Source organism: Aulostomus chinensis, chromosome 5 (genome assembly GCF_037954235.1).
Source record: "Aulostomus chinensis isolate RoL2024-O1b breed Wild chromosome 5, RoL_Achi_v1.0, whole genome shotgun sequence".
In the NCBI taxonomy this organism is placed as follows: Eukaryota; Metazoa; Chordata; class Actinopteri; order Syngnathiformes; family Aulostomidae; genus Aulostomus; species Aulostomus chinensis.
Genome location: NC_141324.1, coordinates 21535451 through 21553870, shown reverse-complemented (window position 1 = coordinate 21553870; position 18420 = coordinate 21535451). Strand labels below are relative to the sequence as shown.

The 18420-nt window shown below is 40.2% G+C and overlaps 1 protein-coding gene across 2 annotated transcripts; it reads left to right on the top strand.

Annotated features, from left to right (window-relative positions):
• Window positions 1-1222: 1222 nt before the first annotated feature.
• cop1 (COP1 E3 ubiquitin ligase) lies at window positions 1223-18219 on the top strand. Of its 2 annotated transcripts, none has more exons than XM_086203883.1 (20): window positions 1223-1910; window positions 2011-2070; window positions 2860-2957; window positions 3358-3422; window positions 3536-3655; window positions 10161-10229; window positions 11351-11410; window positions 11575-11654; window positions 11941-12004; window positions 12511-12625; window positions 13031-13163; window positions 13980-14123; window positions 14238-14346; window positions 14620-14701; window positions 14793-14909; window positions 15857-15974; window positions 16383-16507; window positions 16607-16767; window positions 17011-17055; window positions 17591-18219. In XM_086203883.1, the coding sequence occupies exons 1-20, from the start codon at window positions 1570-1572 to the stop codon at window positions 17606-17608; spliced, it is 2124 nt and encodes a 707-aa protein (XP_086060009.1). In that variant the 5' UTR covers window positions 1223-1569; the 3' UTR covers window positions 17609-18219. The 2 variants fall into 2 exon arrangements, with proteins under 2 accessions (XP_086060009.1, XP_086060008.1); XM_086203882.1 differs by having other exon boundaries at window positions 1224-1910; window positions 13028-13163.
• Window positions 18220-18420: the final 201 nt, after the last annotated feature.

Below are 18420 nucleotides of genomic sequence, written 5' to 3'. Positions count from 1 at the left end.
ATGGTGGTCCTTTTCAGAGAATTTTCTCTTCGGCGTATCCAGTAATTTTCCTCTTGCTGAAAACTTTATTTCACATCCTAACTGTGCCCCATAATGCCACATATAAACTTCTTCCACAAACAAAAACATGGGAAAATCCATGTTGTGCGTGCCTACATGGAGGACCCCTTATTTGCCCATGTGGAAGTAAAAATGGAAAAGCAAGTAGCAGGCTGCATAAACTGTGAGTGTGAATATGTTAATACTCCTTAGGTTTTATTTGCAAAGCTGCAGGTGGATGGTTGAATGACAAGACACTGTTTTTCTTGGCCCAGTTGCTGACTGCACTTTCGAGATGTGACCCACAGGCGTGTTTTCAATGTAAAGGTAACAACATTTGAAAATAAAAACACTGGGAAATACTGTGTGTATATTCATAAATGTGTAGTGAGCTTAGGTTATTATAATACTACTTCCGAGAGGATGTTTGTGTTGTGTATCATATAGCATGTTTGTATGGTAGTTCCAAAGCAAGAGAGTTCTGAAGTTTGTTGTCAGTATTCTGGTGTTTTTTTCAAAGACAAATGTTTTATTTTAAATATTTACAGATTACAACAAAATGTGTCTTCTGCATTCATCCCATGTGAGACACCCAGGGGACCAAGTCCATGTCTTGGTTAGGAGCATCAATGAACCTCACATACAATCACTCTCCATAGAGGAATACAGATTTATCTAGTGTTGTTGTTTTCAGTGTAGAGAAAAGAAATTAATATATATCATCTACAAACCCACGTTTAAATAAATTCCACACTTGGTTGTGTATTTTGAAACAACAGTTAAAATGACTTTTTAAAAAAGCAGGTAAACTATGTACCTCTAGCAAAGGTAAGATACAAATTAAAAAAGCCACCCACAAGATTTCATTATCCAGCTCAGTTCTATGAATGGAAAACAAAACAAAAAAAAAACAACTCAATTTCGACACTGCAAAATACAGCTGAGCAAATTGACTTAACACCTTTCACATTGCTACCATAATAATATGTTTTCATTGTTATGAAAGACTGTTATAATATTTGATTCTGTTTACAATTATTTATTTATTTTAAAATGAGGGCTTTTGTATGAGTTACACACCATGAATTTACACCCAAACGACATAAACAGTACTGTCTAACGAGTAGTTGAACTCCTACTCGCTAGAGGGCGGTATTTGGAAACCGGGCGGTCACTGGCTACATGAGTAGTCGAGGAAACTCAAGAGAATCCACTCCGTAGCAAACAGTGGCTAGCCGGCTAATCCGCTGGACATCGCAGTCGTGGTTGTTTTTTTTGTCCGTCTCGGAGTTCATGACTTTTTCCTTAACATTTTAAGGTTTGCGTGTTGACCACCAGACACAGAAGGGAGACAGACATCGACGGGCGAGTTTTTCATGAAGGGCCACTGCTGCTTTCACTTAGGATGCTAGCACATAAGCAACCTAGCTAGCTAGCCAGCCCGTTAAAGTACAGTAACTAAACAGCAGCACTGTCCGGATGCTTTGAACGGGAACGCTGCGGATTGTGTGGAGTTTCAGTCGGCTTTGCATGATGTCAAGCAACCGGTCACAGCCAGGCGCTGTTGGGGCGAGTTCAGTGCCCAGCACAAGTAGCAGTAGCACGGGAGGCACAGGGAACACTGGGAGCAACGCAGTCACAAGCAATGGTAACAATTCTGGAAATGTTGTACCCTCTCGGACGTTGGCAGCTCCGGGCGATAGCAGTTTGTCGGTGCCAACTTTGGTCACCGTACCGTCATCCCGAGGTGGTTTTGCCTCGCTGAGCAGACCCTCCGCGTCCTCGGGCAGCAGGAAGAAGTCCCTCCACCAAGCACCCCTCTACAACGGCCTCTTGAATTCATACGAAGATAAAAGCAACGATTTTGTTTGGTTAGTTGTTTGTGGAGTTACAGCGGGCTTAACGGGGTCGGTTAAAAGTTGGAAATCTTAACGTTTCTCGCATTTAACAAAGTCATTTCCTCTTTTCCAGTCCCATTTGCTTCGAAATGATAGAGGAGGCACACATGACAAAGTGTGGACACAGTTTTTGGTAAGTGTCAGTTGTCATGGAGTTATTTAGGTAGGTTGTGTGAGAGGAAGGACAGACCTTAAACTTTTTTTAACGTGCTTTTTAGTGCAGTTCAGTTTTAGCGTTTCTGATTGAAGAGTTTGATCTTCCTAAAGATACACGATGATATGCAACGTAGAGGTTACTCAGATACATCCTGTGTTATGACTGATGTTTGGAGGAAGGAGATAGGAAGATAGTGGAGCAACATCTGTGTTTTTCTCCTGTTGCCCCCATAACTACTGGCAGTTATGCACAGTTATAAACATTAATGAAAGAAAATGAGTAAATGCTGCTTTGACAAAAGCACATCATGTTTACTTAATTGAAATGCGACTAAGCAACACAGATTATTTTCATCATTGATTAATTATTTTTTAATAAGTAATTTTAATAAGAACCCAATGTTGTGTGTGAAAAGCTTATTCTGTCCAATAGTACAAAATAAGTACAAGAAATAACAGCAAATCTTTTATTGATGTTTTTGTAACCAGTAAACATGTAACATTTTATTTTTATTCATTCTGAGTTGGCACATTTGTTTTCAGCTGATCCACTAGTTGATTAAATGTTGCAGCTCTAAACAAAAGTAATATGATCATGTGGAAGTCACACTGCTCTGTGTATAACATGTGAGTTCATCAACATTTAGTGGCTTAACTCAATTATTGGTAACTCTTTCCCAGTAGGGTTTCAGTCACTCACACTATATTCTCTGTTAAATGTCTCAACTCCGTCATTAAACAAAAATCTCTGCTTTCCTCCTTGCAGCTTCAAGTGTATCCGCCAGAGTCTGGAGGACAGCAACAGGTGTCCCAAGTGTAACTATATTGTCGATAATGTGGATCAGCTTTACCCAAATTTTCTCGGTAGGTGTTTAGAATGTTTAAACTGAGATTAAAATACAGGATATGCTGTTTATTATTTGGTGGGTTTTTTGTTCTTCCTTAAAGATCACTTCTGAAATTGGTCACACAGCTGTTATCTCTTGCTTTCCATCTCACTGTGCACTTCCAAAGTACTGTAATACACAAGGAGCCAAATGACGTATTTCTTTTACCTGATGGTTGTTTTCATGATAATGTGCAAAAAAAAAAAAATTGTTTGTGGCGTTACGAATTTATAGTTCAGATCAGATAATGTTTGCCATGAGATCAGACAATAACACTAGTTTACGGTTGAAGTCTGTTCCCATTACTGTCACTCACGGAGATTTTCTACCTCCTTTGCCATCCACCATCTCCACCACCCCATCATCCTGTACTCCAGTAAATGAACTGATTCTGAAACAGAAGCAAAGGTCGGAGGAGAAGAGACTAAAATTAGATCATCCTGTAAGTAAACAAGAGTCTGTTTCTGTTTGAGTGATTTTTCACACCCACACAACTATAAAAGTCACTGATAACTGACTTTTCTGATGTAACTGATAAGTCCCTCTTAACTACAGAATGGGTCCAGATGGCAGGTTTTCCAGGATGTGTTAAGTCCTGATCAAGAGAATTTGGACCTCGCAAATGTCAATCTGATGCTGGAGCTCTTGGTTCAGAAGAAGAAACAGCTGGAGGCAGTAAGTCATGCTTAGTTACTTCTTTTTTTTAAATTTTGCATCTGTATTTTGGGTGGAGCGGCACAGCATCTTTTTAAAAGTGTGTTTTTAGTTTTTACTTGAGTATTTTCGGGCCTGCAAATAACATTAACTTAGCTATGTTTACCATTTTTACCTTCAATGCTTAAACTTTCCTTGAAGGTCAAATTAAATGTTTATAGTCTACGCTGTATAAATGTCAGGTTTATACACTGTATAAACAGTTAGATGACCACTGGATTGATTCGGCTAAATTAACTGAAGCCTCCTATTGTGCCAAGTGTGGCTTTCTTTGGATGGAAATTCGTTTTGGTTGCTATTTATTTTACAGTGGTGACCGATGGTGAATTCATTAAATAGAGTGTTGCCAGTGGAACTGATCTTGACTTTCAGTGGCTACCAGTTGTTTATTCAGGACACAATCATTTTTGGGAAGCTAAGAGAGAAAGAACAGAGAAGAAAAAATACAGTCCTGCTGAGCGTTATGCATCACACCCAGGTTTCCCCTCTATACCAGTGGTCCACAAACCTTCATTGGTCCAGCCCCGTCCCCCAAATATTTGAAACCTCCCCTTTCCTGGTCTACACCTTGCTTCATAGACTTGTAACATTGATGGTACATATATGTAATAATAATGGGATACAACAGGAGTTAATTTACATTTTTATTGAGGTAGAAAATGAACTAAACAAGCGCTTGTCTAATGAGCCCATGTCACTATCACATAATTAATGGAAAATGTAGCGGTATTCCCTGAGAAGTAGGTTTTTAATTCACATATTTTTGCCAAAATATGGATCAAAGTTAATTAATGTATCCACTTTTGAATACATTCCTGTATTATTATTGTAAAGTGATCGTATTGATACCCCCATGTTGTTAAAAATATATAAGATAATTTGATTAAACAGATATTACTAAATTGGTTGATAATCAACATGCAAAGCAAAAGGCTTTCCCTATAAACAGCCATGTTGCCTTGTGCCAATTTCTATGTTGAGCTGCAGTTAATGTGACATTTATTCCTCTTAAAAACAGACTTTAGACTCAGACTTTGGACTTAAGTTAAAAATTTGAACCTGCGCTGTGTTTTGCATAAAAAGACTCGTAAAGACTCTGGCTCAAACACATAAAACAATAATGAAAATGCAAAGTTCCGTGTAGTTTATTGACTGATTTAAGGAGAATTACTTCTGCAGAATGTGGTGCACGGTGCACTCTGTCTTAAGAGCCCAGTTGACATGGTAGTGGAAAGGAGCCGGGCAGCACTTAGCAGACCTTTGGCTTCCTTTGTTGGGTTACGCAATAGTCCTTGATTATTATAAAACATATATCGCATCATTTCATTTTTTTTATAGTTTATTTATGTGTGCGGATGCTTTTTTTCTGCTCAAACTTTTTGATATTACAAAACAAAGAACATGAGGTCATGTGGTTGTCATTTGACATTCAGTGTTTCACTTTTTTCAATGCTACACATAATCCATTTCTCCTAGAGTTGAAGACTCTTCGAATTTAAGCCTTAAAACACATGACTATTTCCATGCAATATACTGTATTTATTTATAATACCCAATCATTGGTCTGATGTCAGAGGATCAAGCTGCAACCCTTCATTGGTAATGGCTTTCCTACTGTTTACCAAAAAGCTCTTTGATAAGTGTTTATCTTTTTATGGAACGGTCTCTGGTACAGTGTAATGAATGAACAAATACGCTACATTCAATGCCACTATCCTATAGATCTCTGCTGTCACCACTTCTTAATATGATCTATTTATCATTGTTCTCATTTGTCACTATATGTTTTAATCCGTAATTTGCTGGTATCTGTGAAAGTCCTAGTTTTATCAAATGATAAATGGGTTGTGATAAATTAATTCTGGCAGATTAAACTGAAGAACAATTTACAACAATGTGGATGAATGGTTACAACTGTTGCCTCACACAGGGAAGGCCCTGCATTTGTTAACATGCCCCCTGAAGCCCTGCAACCTTCCTGCAAGGATAATGTTGTCATGAATATGTAAAGTACAAAAGGCATGACTGTTGCCTCTTTTTGTTCAGAAACAACGAGGAAATGGCAGCTTTTTTCTCAAGCATAATTTTAGCAATTGTCCAGTGACTGTTTCGCCTCTTCCAGACAGTACAACATGGGCAAAGTCAATCAAGGGTTTTCTTCCTCCAGCTGTTGCGCTGTATCATATTCACAGTACCCATTTTTCTGCAAGAAGAGTGATAGCTAACATGGCAGTAGGTACTTGTGTTTTGCAGTGTCAGTCAACCACGAAAACCTCACTCCCAGAGTCATCTGAAACATCCCTTTTTTTTTCTTGTCTGTCCTGATATGAGAACCAGCCTCAAAAGAGAACCGAGAACTAAAAGTCACGATTTATAGTGTGTCACGTCAGCACTCTCATAGTGAAGGCTGACAGAGTTGTAAATCTCCTCTAGTATCTGCTTTGGCATTGCCAGCACCTTGCAGTATTGTTATGGAAGAGGTGGTCGTATACTTCTTTTAAGATTTCCTTCAAAAGTGGTTAGCTATCATTTTCAGCTCTTTTTTTTCCCAAACATGTCCCTATTGGTCTGTTTCTCTGTGTGATAAATACACAGGCACATCCAGTCTCTTGTGTAGCTGTCACACACTCAAGCTTGACCAATGACTGATTGATGCCTTTTGCATATGATGTAAATCATATCTGTCTTTTGTCAGCTGATAAATTGAATAACAGAAATACATTCATGAATCAAGTTTTAACACACACTTGCTCCCTGGCTCAGCTGGTGCAAACCCTAAGCTTGTACTTATGTATGGTCACAATAATGTCCCTCAGGAATCCGTAGCCTTGAGGCCAGGGGTGCCCACACGCACGTGAGCTACTTTTAAAATGACCTAGTCAAAATGATCTATCTACTCTAGAAATGCAAAACATATATGTATTTATGAATATATTGAGAGTTATTTATATGGACAATATATGTTGTTGTAGCTTGCATTACTATATGAACCCATATTGCACAATACAAGCGCTATACATTTTTTTTGTCATTACCTTACTCAGATGGCTTGCACTGAATGGAATCACCCAGGGATGCATAGTTATCACAGTAGCTGCTGATAGCCAGCCTCAAGCACACTTCCAAATGATCATCTGTCATAGTGGAACAGGACTTGGATTTAATGATCTTCATGTGGGAAAAGGCTGACTCACATAAACAAGTGGAGCTGGATAATGCAGTCAAGGAGGTAGCACATTTCCTCATGTTGGGGTACTTCTCCTCCTTGAGTAAGTTCCAGAACTGCCCATGAGCTCTGGACTTCAGCTGATTGTTGGCTTGTAGTGTCAAAATCTCATCTTCCACTCCAGAAGAGTTCAGATGAAACAGTGTTGCAATTTGTGATGTGAGTGCAACAACCTCAGCATCTTCCTGAAAAGGGTAGCACATGAATGTAGCGATTGGTTTGAGTAAAGCAAAGTCTTGAGAGCGTTTGTCAAACTCCGCCTGCCAATAGTCTGCTCTGTGTAGCGTGCATTGTCAAGTTGCACACATGACTTCCCTTGTGTCTCTACATGTAGCTCTAATGAGGTTCTGGAAGGTTGCCAGATCATGGTGCTGGAGCTTTGAGGAAAGATGCTGCATTTTTCATTTGAAAGCATTAACTGAGCTGATCATATTGATCACAGCTTTGTCTTTTCCTTGCAGCTCTAGATTAAGGTCATTCAACATGTTGGTCAGATCAGTTGAAAATTCCAAGCCTAGCAGCCACTGATGATCATTTAGTTGGTTGTATTCTGCATGTTTAGCTACACGGAAAAACTCCTTAATCTCCTGACAGAGCTCTCAGAATCTTTGCTGGATCTCTCTCAACTAAGCCATCTCACGTCAGTGTGCAACAACTCAGACTGGTCACAGCCAGTGTACTCTAGATGGGCACGAAATAGCCATCTTTGAAGAGATCTTGCAGGAATAGAACAGGCAATCTTCGTTGCCACATCGATTATCTCTTTCATGTTGAGCATTTTTGTGCATAGTGAAAGTTGGTATATTATGCAGTGGTAATTGAGTAGGTCCAGGAAAGCATCGTCCTCCCTGCACTTGGCAATCCATTCGAGCGGCCTACCATCACGGGCGTTCTATCCGTGATGATGGACACCAATTTGCACACTGGGAGCTGGGTTTTCTTGATTAAGTTTTTGAAAGACTGACATATGTACTCTCCTTGCGTATGTTCTTTCATTGGTAGTACTGTTAAAAGCTCCCTTTTTGCAATCATACCAGTAAACACCATCCGAATAAAAATGCACAACTGGGCTGTGTCACTCACGCCTGTAGACTCGTCCAACTGCAGTGAGAAACACTCTCAATCTGTCTTATCCTTCCAAAGTTGCTGGGTCAGATCCTTGGCCATGGCTTCACTGTGCCGTGTAACCCTACTTCTTGATAGCTGGAGAGCTTTGATCGAAGATGGTATTTCTGGTTTGTTTTTAAAGTCTCAGAATAACGAGTCAGCTGCTTCAAGGAATGCCTCTTTTACCATCTCTCCATCTTGGAAGGATTTTTTTTTTGTTCTTAACGATGAGGTGACTCACCAGGAATGAAGCTTCGGTGGCTGCCTTCGCTTCTGAAGTTAGCTGTGAGAAAAATGACTGCTGTCTGGATAACTGAGATTTTAGTTCCTTTGCCCCTCTTCTTCTCAGTTAGCTTTTCGGAGGGAAGTCAGTGTCGTAGTTTCTTTTGAACAGTCCAGAAATGCCGCTCCACACACCCCTTCTTCGGAATAGTGACGACAGACTGGCAGATGAGGCAAATGCACTTCGAAAATGACATAGTGAAAAAGAAGTCCATCTCCCACTCCGTATGGAAGTGGTAAGTTTTTGACTTCTTACTTTGTCCAGACCCCCCACTCATTTTTATACCTTTGTTAAGTTTTAAAGAAATAAATTGGAGGCTATCTCGCTAGCTATCTAGAGTTTTGCAGCACTTGGCACCATTGTATGCATGCCCATGCGCAGTGACCCATGTGTCAGAAAAGGTCAGATGTCAGACTTGCTGCCCTCTACGTCAATCAAGTGACAAATTTCATAGTGAGGACAAATGATGGGCTGACGTCTATTTTGTTAATGCCATGCAATCTACCCACACTACCTTGGAGATCGATCGGTAGATCACGATCGACGTATTGGGCACCCCTGCTTTAGGCAGTTCATAATAGTTCAGTGATGCCTTCCTCCCTTTCACTAAGCCTAAGGTTAAACTAGCCTGTTGACTCTTGACTCTTTGAGTGAAAAAAATTCTGTTGTTAAAGTAACCTCTGTCCAACAACAAGACAACAAACCTGGAGAAAATACTTAAATAAAAGGCGCTTTTACATTTTTGACAGCCTCTCCTCATTGGCATAGAGGAGTCAAGTGTGTCAAGTCAACTTTGCTGTGATAGTGTTTATTGAGGTCATGCCTGTGGGGTTTTCTCAGCGCTGTCGTACTGTCTGGCTTTAGCTTTGAATCCTGTGAAATGTCTCTTGAGAAATAAATAGAATAAGATGTCCAAATATGGCTTTGAGTTTAATAAAATTGAAATTGAAATTGTTAGGCTGATACCATTTTTTTTTTTTTTTTGGACAGATACGTTCCTGTCTGCTATCAATTTTATATCTTTATATAACTGCATCAGATTGATGTATTCTAAGAGAATATAGATCTTTATCTCAATTTTTTGTCAGATGTTGAAAATTACAGCAGTTTAAGAAACCGATATGTGCATTTTTTTTTTTTTTTTTGGCCTTGTCTAGTATGGTATGTTCACAAGTAAAGGTAGAAGATGCTTTTTAGTCACATTTTAGTGCCCTGCATTTGTTTAGATTAAACTGTCAATCAGTTTGGAAGTTGTTGTTTCTATGTTTTCTGTTATAATCATTTCTATTATATTTTTGGTGGTCTAATCAAACTTCTGATGCTTGATGTAGTTTTGGGCAGTTTACTTTTTTGCTTGTGTTTGTATTGGTTGAAACCACATAAAGAGTCTGTTCTATAATGAGCATTAATCCTAAATCTGATCTGACTTCTTTCTCATGGTTCATTCTGTTATGCGAGGCATTTGAAGTATGAGAAACTTCTGGCCGCAGATGTCAACAGTTGTCCCATAACACCCATAAACCCTTGGGTTTGGGATTGTTTCCTCCCATTGAGTTGAATACCATGCAATGATTTAGGCATTATTTTTCATATAAGAGTATTAATGTGGATGTTACCTGGTCTAAATGTTTAGGTTGTTAACTTCCTCATATATTTGACCCTTTTTTGCCCAACAGTATTTAATTTTTTTATTATGAATCTAAAAATGTATATAGTAAATTTTTCTACATTATCTAGCTTTTCTGAATGAAATGTGAGGCCATTTTACCTTGTTAACTTTGTAATTAAACCCATATTCTGTCACTTCATTTGGTGTGTGAGGTCATGTATGATGTTTGTCCTTCTATCAGGAATCTCACGCAGCCCAGAGACAGATCCTCATGGAGTTTCTGAAAGAAGCCAGGAGAAACAAGAGAGAGGTACGGTTGCTTCTGTACATTTTGTAAATTTATACGCGGCACATAAAAGGACCAGCATGGAAGATGTTTGAAGTTGGAAATTGCAGCCCTTCCCTAGAGAGAAGCTATGGTGGCCTGCAGAATCATTGACATATGATCATACATTGGTTAAGGGTTGGGGTTTCAAACTTTGCACAACACAAAATGAAAATATGAATGAAGAATTAAATATTTAGATCCCTGCTGTTATAATCACTCAAAACACATTTAAGAAAGGGGAAGTATTGGCCAGCCTTACGTGACTGAATGCTCTAAGGTTCATGAAGAAAGCTAGACAGCAATCTTCTGGAGTTCTGCCCTACACTCAAAAGTTTTACCGGTTTAATGGAGGGGAGATGTAAACAGCAACTTGGTGGGTATGTAGTCTGGACGAAACATTACACCCACAACTATCAATTGTCTGGGCTGTGTTCCTTTACCGTAGTGTGACCAGAGTGACACCATCTGTTGTTAATAAAAGCAGCAGGCCTGCCTCCTCTTTTCTTTCCACCCTCGCATTCATTCCTGCCCGTCTGGAAGCTGTTGATGGTAGCGATGGCGTCTCTGTGAAACCCATAACTCTCCACTCACGGAAGTCCTTCCAATTCCTCGCTAGCTCATCACTATTCCAGCTTTCTCACATTGATCGGATTTATAGAAGAGAGATATCATTACATTCCTCTCCAACGCTCAGATGTCTGGACCCAGTGCTCTTCCCTTGTGGCTTTCTTCCTCTTCTGTGTCTTGTGGGTCCTCTTAATATTTGGTATGTCTGTTTTGGGGTCCCTTGTGTAAACAGTGTGACCACCGAGTTGCAGTGTGACCCATTCAACAACAAATGCTGAAAAGCTGAATTTTTATTACTGAATTGTTTTTATATATATATATATATATATATATATATATATATATATATATAATTATACACACACACACACACAAAATATGTATAGTCGCTGCTTGCATTATATGTGGTTTTGACATTCACTGTCCAGTCTGAGTCTTGAAAATAATATGTTACATAAAAAAAAGTAGTAAATCCTTTAAAAAAAAATGAAATCCACATTTCTGGTTTTTAATCAGTTTCTGATCGCTTTCAACAGCAGCTGGAACAACTGCAGAAGGAGCTGAACTTTCTTGAAGATGACATTAAACGTGTTGAGGTAAAGTAATAAAGCTCATCAACCACCCTCTTACACAACATATTGATGTGTTATCAAATACCAAGTATGTTCTTACAGGAAAGGTGGAACAATGCCCATGATTCTGAACTGAAAACACTCAGCATCCAGATAGAAAAACATGCTATTTTTGTGTATTTTTCCAGGAAATGAGCGGGCTGTACTCTCCGTTGCTGGAGGCAGAGTGCACAGTGCCCAATGTTGAGGCTCCCTCACCAGCACCCAGGTACAAATGACCTCTAACAAAACATATCTCCCATCTTATCCATCCATCAGTGAGGAAAGAACATTCAGCTATGTTAAATACAAAAATAAACCTTGTTTACAGCACAGCTCTGTGCCTATTGATGGAGCTCAGTAACACCTGCAATATATGGTACATTTTTGAAGCAGCTACTCAGGACAAATTTTGTCTTATGATTTTTAGGACACCACTTTACCTGTTTTCCACTACAGCAAAACTACAAGCATTTAATTAGGAATGTGTGTGTTTGTTTGTTTTTGTTGAGTAGCTGTAGTAGTATTATTGAGCCTCCAGACTACAACCAGCCTCCAGGATTTGGTGGAGCTGTCCAGGTACGTCTGTTTTTATACAGTTCTAACTTTTTCAAAAGTCATTTCTGTTATTCCCATAATCTTGCTTATTTTTCATCCCCTAAAATAATGTTACTTCTCCCAGAGTTATGAGGATGTAGTCAATGGTCACTGCGCATGTAATGTATGATATGTAATATAATTGTCTGAATTGCTTTTACAAGATGTATGGGTGTTTTTGATGTGCTGCAGAAAGGATGATCAGTGGAGGTCCTCTCCTTTTTAACCCTGTGTGATCTGCCATGTTTGAGTCTGCCTCTGGTAAAATATGGTTGGTCATTTGTGGTGGAATAATTATTTTTCAAATTACTGACATGGCAGCCTCACATGGGATTATGGGAACAAATGACGTCTGCATTACAGATTATGACATGTCCCTTTGGAGTAGGGTTGAAGTATTTTTTCGGGCCTTAACATTAGAATGAGCTCAGCACTGAGTTTACTGATGGACCATGACAAACCTGACAGGACTCTGCTCCTAAACACAGGGGAAAAGACAGACCTGGTACAACAGCACACTGGCGTCTAGGAGAAAACGGCTGACCGCCCATTTTGAGGATCTGGAGCAGTGCTACTTCTCCAACAAAATGTCCCACATCACAGGTAATAATCCTGGAACCAATTACATCAATATCTAATAGTTTTTGGTGTTGACAGTACAACAGTAATACGACTAGAAATATTTGTCTTCAGATAAGTAATATGTGTATTTGGTAAGTTTAGAGAATAAATGATTTGGTGTTAGTGTCTATCCCTCCAAATTGTTATTGCTTAAGATAGCGTTATTTTAAACAGAGGACAAAAACTTCATTGCTGCAAAATTTAATTAATTTGGGCTGCCAGTAGATTTGGATTATTATGTGAATTTATTGTGATAATGTACAGCATGAGGACTGTTAAGCAATCTGTATGTTTTCCCTCTCTTCCACTTCAACCTCCTGTTGGAACGTCACTCCTCTTCAACAGTATTTGGTGTGTGTGTGTGTGTATACGTGGTGTTTTTAGAAGATGGCAGGAACCTCAACCAGCTGGATGACTTTATGGAGTGTCTCTCCAAGTTCACCCGCTACAATTCTGTGCGGCCACTGGCCACCCTCTCTTACGCCAGTGACCTCTACAATGGCTCCAGTATTGTCTCCAGGTATGACAAGGACCGGCAAACTGGTCTCCTGCAATTTTCAGTGTTGATCTTTAAAACTTTCTTTTTTTTTTATTTTTGCATTATCTTAAACAGGGAGAGACAATAACACAACAGGGAACACAAGTCTTAGTGAGCCCCTGGATTCTGAATATATAGTGAAGCAAGGCCAGATTAACCATTAGGGCAACTGGGCAGGCCCGCGGCGGGCCCTCTAAGGATCCCGCAGCCCCGCGGCAATCAGTGCAAAAGCAAAAAAAAATATTATAGTCTCACTATGCTTTAAGCCTGACAGCTGCCGCTGTAGCTTTTGTCAGCGCAAGTCCAAGTTGAGGGGCAGAGCCCCCTCATTGGTCGTCAGCCCGCCATGGGGCGGGTCAAAGCAATGGTGATGCCAATCAAGGCAAGGGAGATTTCGATTTAAAAAAAAAAAAACGAAAATGGAGAAACCTGGTGGTCAGCTTAGTGGGAGCGCTAAACGAAAATTAAAAAAGGACAGGGATTTTAAAAAGGCTGAAAGTTTAAAGAATATACCGAAAATAGGTAATTTTTTTCCTTCGGTCCCCGCCTGCTCTGCGGAGAGCAGCTCATCAATTGACGGCGTCGGCATTTCTCCACCTGCTGATGCAACCGCTAACGTTAGCGCGGCTAACGCGGTTTAGCCGCGGTTGTTGCCCAGGGGCACTGTGGAGTGTTAATCCGGCCCTGTAGTGAAGTTTAACCATATGGCAGTTTTATTATAGCTGTCCACGTGTTCAGCACCCTTTGAAGTGGCGTGGGCACAAAACTGTCTCATCAACCTGGGTGCCTCTGTTTCAGTATCGAGTTTGACCGGGATTGTGACTACTTCGCCATCGCTGGGGTGACCAAGAAGATCAAGGTGTTTGAGTATGGCACTGTGATCCAAGATGCTGTCGACATCCACTACCCTGTCAACGAAATGACCTGCAATTCCAAAATCAGGTTAAAAAAATCCTGCCACTATTGTATTAGTACTAATTCATTGAATGTCTCCATTTCATTAATGTGAGATGTGGTGATCTTGAAATTAAGCGATCTCAACTTTTTCCATTGAAGCTGTATCAGCTGGAGCAGCTATCACAAGAACCTTCTGGCAAGCAGTGACTATGAGGGTACTGTCATACTGTGGGATGGATTCACGGGCCACAGGTCCAAAGTCTACCAGGTACCATGTTAACATCTCACTTCTTGAGAAGCTGCGTGAAGCTACATAGAGCAGATGGAGTGAGATAAAAAGTCAGACACAGCAACAGCATATAAAGCTGCTCGTCAGTTTTCAACGCTTCATGCACTGATCAGTCAAAGCATTCGTCTAGGAAACAAGACCAAATCAGGAGGATGAAGCAAAGCAACTTCGCAGTGGGACATGATGTTGCCAGTCCAAACGCTCGACTCAGACTATCCGCTTCATCCAGAAAGCTTTGTGTTTCTTTTCTAGGAACATGAAAAAAGGTGTTGGAGTGTTGACTTCAATCTGATGGACCCCAAGTTATTAGCCTCTGGTTCTGATGATGCTAAAGGTAAATGAGCAAAAGTTTGTCTGAAAGGTCATCAGACAGTATTCAGGTTCTATTCCACCTGTAATGAAATGTTTCTTTCTTTGATTCCCAGTGAAGCTATGGTCAACCAATCTTGACAACTCAGTGGCCAGCATTGAAGCCAAGGCAAATGTGTGTTGTGTTAAGTTCAGTCCAACCTCCAGGTATCATCTGGCCTTTGGCTGTGCAGGTAAGATCAGGATTGTTTTTTATTTGGTTGTGAGTGTCGCTTTGTGTCGCTTTTTCCAACAAATGTGTTATCACTGTTATTCCCTTTAATCTATCCAAGAATAGCTTTTCCTCTGTGCAACTGTCTAACCTACATTCCACCACTGTGTCATCAACAGCTTTACAGGATATCAAAGTTTCTGTGCAAAATAGTTTAGTTTGTTTTAGATCTCAAGCGTTTAGTATCAAATAAAAACAGGGAGCCACAGCCAACGGCCTCCTTGCAAAATCAAAGGCAAATAAAACATTTTTTGTCATATTTTAATGTTTTTGTTTTTTTTTTTGCCCTTGAACAAGTTGTACACACCTCGAACCACTCCAATTTTCTCCATAGACCACTAAATTTCTTCTGTGGTCACACAGACTCCGGTGGTCCAGACAGTGTTCTGAAAACATAATTCATTACCCTCCCAAAGGAAGTATAACATTTAGAAATATTTTGTTGTACACAGACCTAATCCTTCAAGTAACTCAAACTGGATGAACGCAGCTCAAAACCTGAACAGAACCTCTGTTATGCGTTGATGAATTGCTGTGGCTTATTTACCCCGTTTCCTGTGTCTCAGAGGTCAAAGTCCACTAAGCCTGGAAAAAGTAACCCCTCGTTGACCTTAGAGTTTTTGATTTACTGTCGGGAATCAAAGTCATTTTGGATTAAAAGCCAGCACCACATCATTTGTTGGAAACTCACTCATTATTTATTTATTTTTTTTACAAGCATCAACAAACATGTTACGCAACCTTTCTATGGCTACCTGCCTTGGCGGAATTGATATGAATTGACATAAGCAGCCATTGCCAGTGAGGGAGGACACCTAGCCAAGCAACATCACATGCAACAGCCCGAACCGCTCCAGCTGTACACACACCGTTTCTTCAGAGCTGTCTGTTTTTTCCTTTTGCTCACAGATCACTGTGTTCATTACTACGACCTGCGCAATACTAAGCAGCCAATCATGGTGTTCAAAGGCCACCGGAAAGCTGTGTCTTATGCCAAGTTTGTCAATGGAGAGGAAATCGTTTCTGCGTAAGTGGACTTTCAGTTGAAGATGTCATGTAAAATGCACGTACATAGAGTAACTAGAAAGCTCTTAAAGAAGGCTTACCTCCTCTTAGGATACATTGATACAGAATATGAACACACTATTATCAAAAGCTGGTCATAAAGTTTCCTCCCAACCACCAAAAATATGCCTTCTGGGTCCAGAATGGGATCCAGATGAATTCCAGAAGCTGAAAGATTTTTCTTTCAATTTTTATGAGCTAAATACTCAATATTGTTCCTTGTTCCACATGCGGATGATCACATTTCCCCTTTGACCCAGATTGACAGGCGAACAGTCGAGAGGGTTCCTCCGAGTCAAAATGCTGTTCTCACATCTCCTTGATGCTCAACATGTCTTTGTCTACTCTGTGTCACGACTCAATTTGTTAGATCGACAGACAGTCAGCTGAAACTGTGGAATGTCAACAAACCTCACTGCCTGCGCTCCTTCAAGGGTCACATCAATGAGAAGAACTTTGTTGGCCTGGCCTCCAATGGAGACTACGTAGCATGTGGTACATATTTACTGTGAATTGCACCTACAGAAGATGGAGAAATTCACTCGGTAATGTGGAAAAAAGTAAAATCCCACATCCCTTTTTGTGTGTGTATAGGCAGCGAGAACAATTCCCTGTACCTGTACTATAAAGGACTCTCCAAGACACTTTTGACATTTAAGTTTGACACAGTGAAGAGTGTCCTGGACAAAGACAAGAAAGAGGATGACACCAACGAGTTTGTCAGTGCTGTCTGCTGGAGGGCCCTGCCTGACGGGGTGAGTTCATCTCAGTATTTCACAGATACTCTATATTTTGATGTACAACAAGGAATATTACACATGCTGTTAAGAATAATGCATACTGTTGTTGGTTTAGCCATGAAAAAGACAAATGAATGCTCTTCACCCTAGATATTGAGTTTTGCACTTCCTTAATTGTATTATCGTCCTCCTGATAATTCAGTGTCCTCGGAAGAACTTGCACTTTATTTTCCTTTTTAATTATATTTTGATTTTCAGGAGTCAAATGTACTGATTGCTGCAAACAGCCAAGGAACAATCAAGGTTTGTGTTTTGGCATTTCATAATAATATATCCGAGTTTCAGTCCGCGATGCCCCCCCTTAATAAAAGTGCCACAGATGCCCGATCCCCACTATCCCTTGAGAGGCACTTACAGCAGTGTACCACACTCAGCATTGTTAAAGCAGAAACTCTTGCTACACCATATTTGTACACATTTAATAGGACACACACAGTTAAGTTTGAAAAGCCTTTTTCCAACCAAAGCGTCTCACACGGATACCAACGAAGGAGACGCCACAGATCATTTGTCCAGTCTGCACGGTGGCTCCCAGCTCACCCTCAGTTTTGCTTTCTTTTCACATTTGTGACATCTTTCAAGTGACACCAGAAAGAAAAAAAAGGCAAACTAGTTTTCTGTTGACAGTGAAATGAGTCACCTACTTTTACAGGTTTACCAGCTTTTTAAAATTCTGCAGATATTTTAATGATATGAATCAGTTTTTTTTGGGGGGGGGGGCGGGGGTTAGTGTATATATATATATATATATATATCTAATACCCTTTTCTCTGCACAGGTACTTGAACTCGTCTGAAGGCTCCCACGGGACCCTCGTCGTGTGATGAGAACTCCCATCACCCTTTAATTGTGTGTTGGAGGATCAGTCGGATGCAGGGAGAGGCCAAGGTGCCTGCTGAACTACACTGCCCCATGCACTGGGAGAGCTGATATAAACGGACAGTCTTATGAGCTTCAAATTTTGGACAGTGGATAGACTTTGGACCAGGAAACCAGTTCAGAAGATCAGCTGTTGTGGCACAGCAAAAAAAAAACAAAACCATGAGGACCTTGGTTGGGCCTAAAAATGGAGAAAGAGACTTCAGAAAGCATTTTTGTTTCCTTTCAGCAAACTTATATCTGCTCCGATAGAACACCTCGTTATGGTTTTCACAATCAAAACTTTTTTGTTAATCAAACTGTTGCTCTTAATGGTACAATTCCAACCAAATGCTAATAGTGTGATGCATTTTCCCTTTTAAAGGCCAAAGCACAAGACAAATGCAAACCGATGTCTTCACATGGACTTTTAACCTACCCCCCCCCCCCCATTGTTTCTCAGCCTCTCATTTTCCGTTATGTGTAGTTTTTTGTGTTTTTCAGATCGGGGGAGGGAGACCAGTTTTAATAAATATGACTTGAATTACATTCTGTCAAGCGTATTGCCAGGTCATTTGGGTGTAGAATGTGAAGTTGTGTGTGGAAGTGGAGGAAGACGACGAATCATGGAGATGTTTGGAAAGTTCTCACCGTGCTTATTTCTGTCGGAACAAAATGAGATCTCATCATGTGTGATCACAACATTCAGGCATTTATCTGCAATGCCGTATTCAACATCGCAATGGAATA

Coding starts and splice junctions, on each gene's coding strand:
- cop1 (XM_086203882.1), top strand. CDS start 1,570: ATGATGTCAAGCAACCGGTCACAGCCAGGCGCTGTTGGGGCGAGTTCA. Junction 1,911..2,010: donor AAAAGCAACGATTTTGTTTG/GTTAGTTGTTTG, acceptor CCTCTTTTCCAG/TCCCATTTGCTTCGAAATGA. Junction 2,071..2,859: donor AAGTGTGGACACAGTTTTTG/GTAAGTGTCAGT, acceptor TCCTCCTTGCAG/CTTCAAGTGTATCCGCCAGA.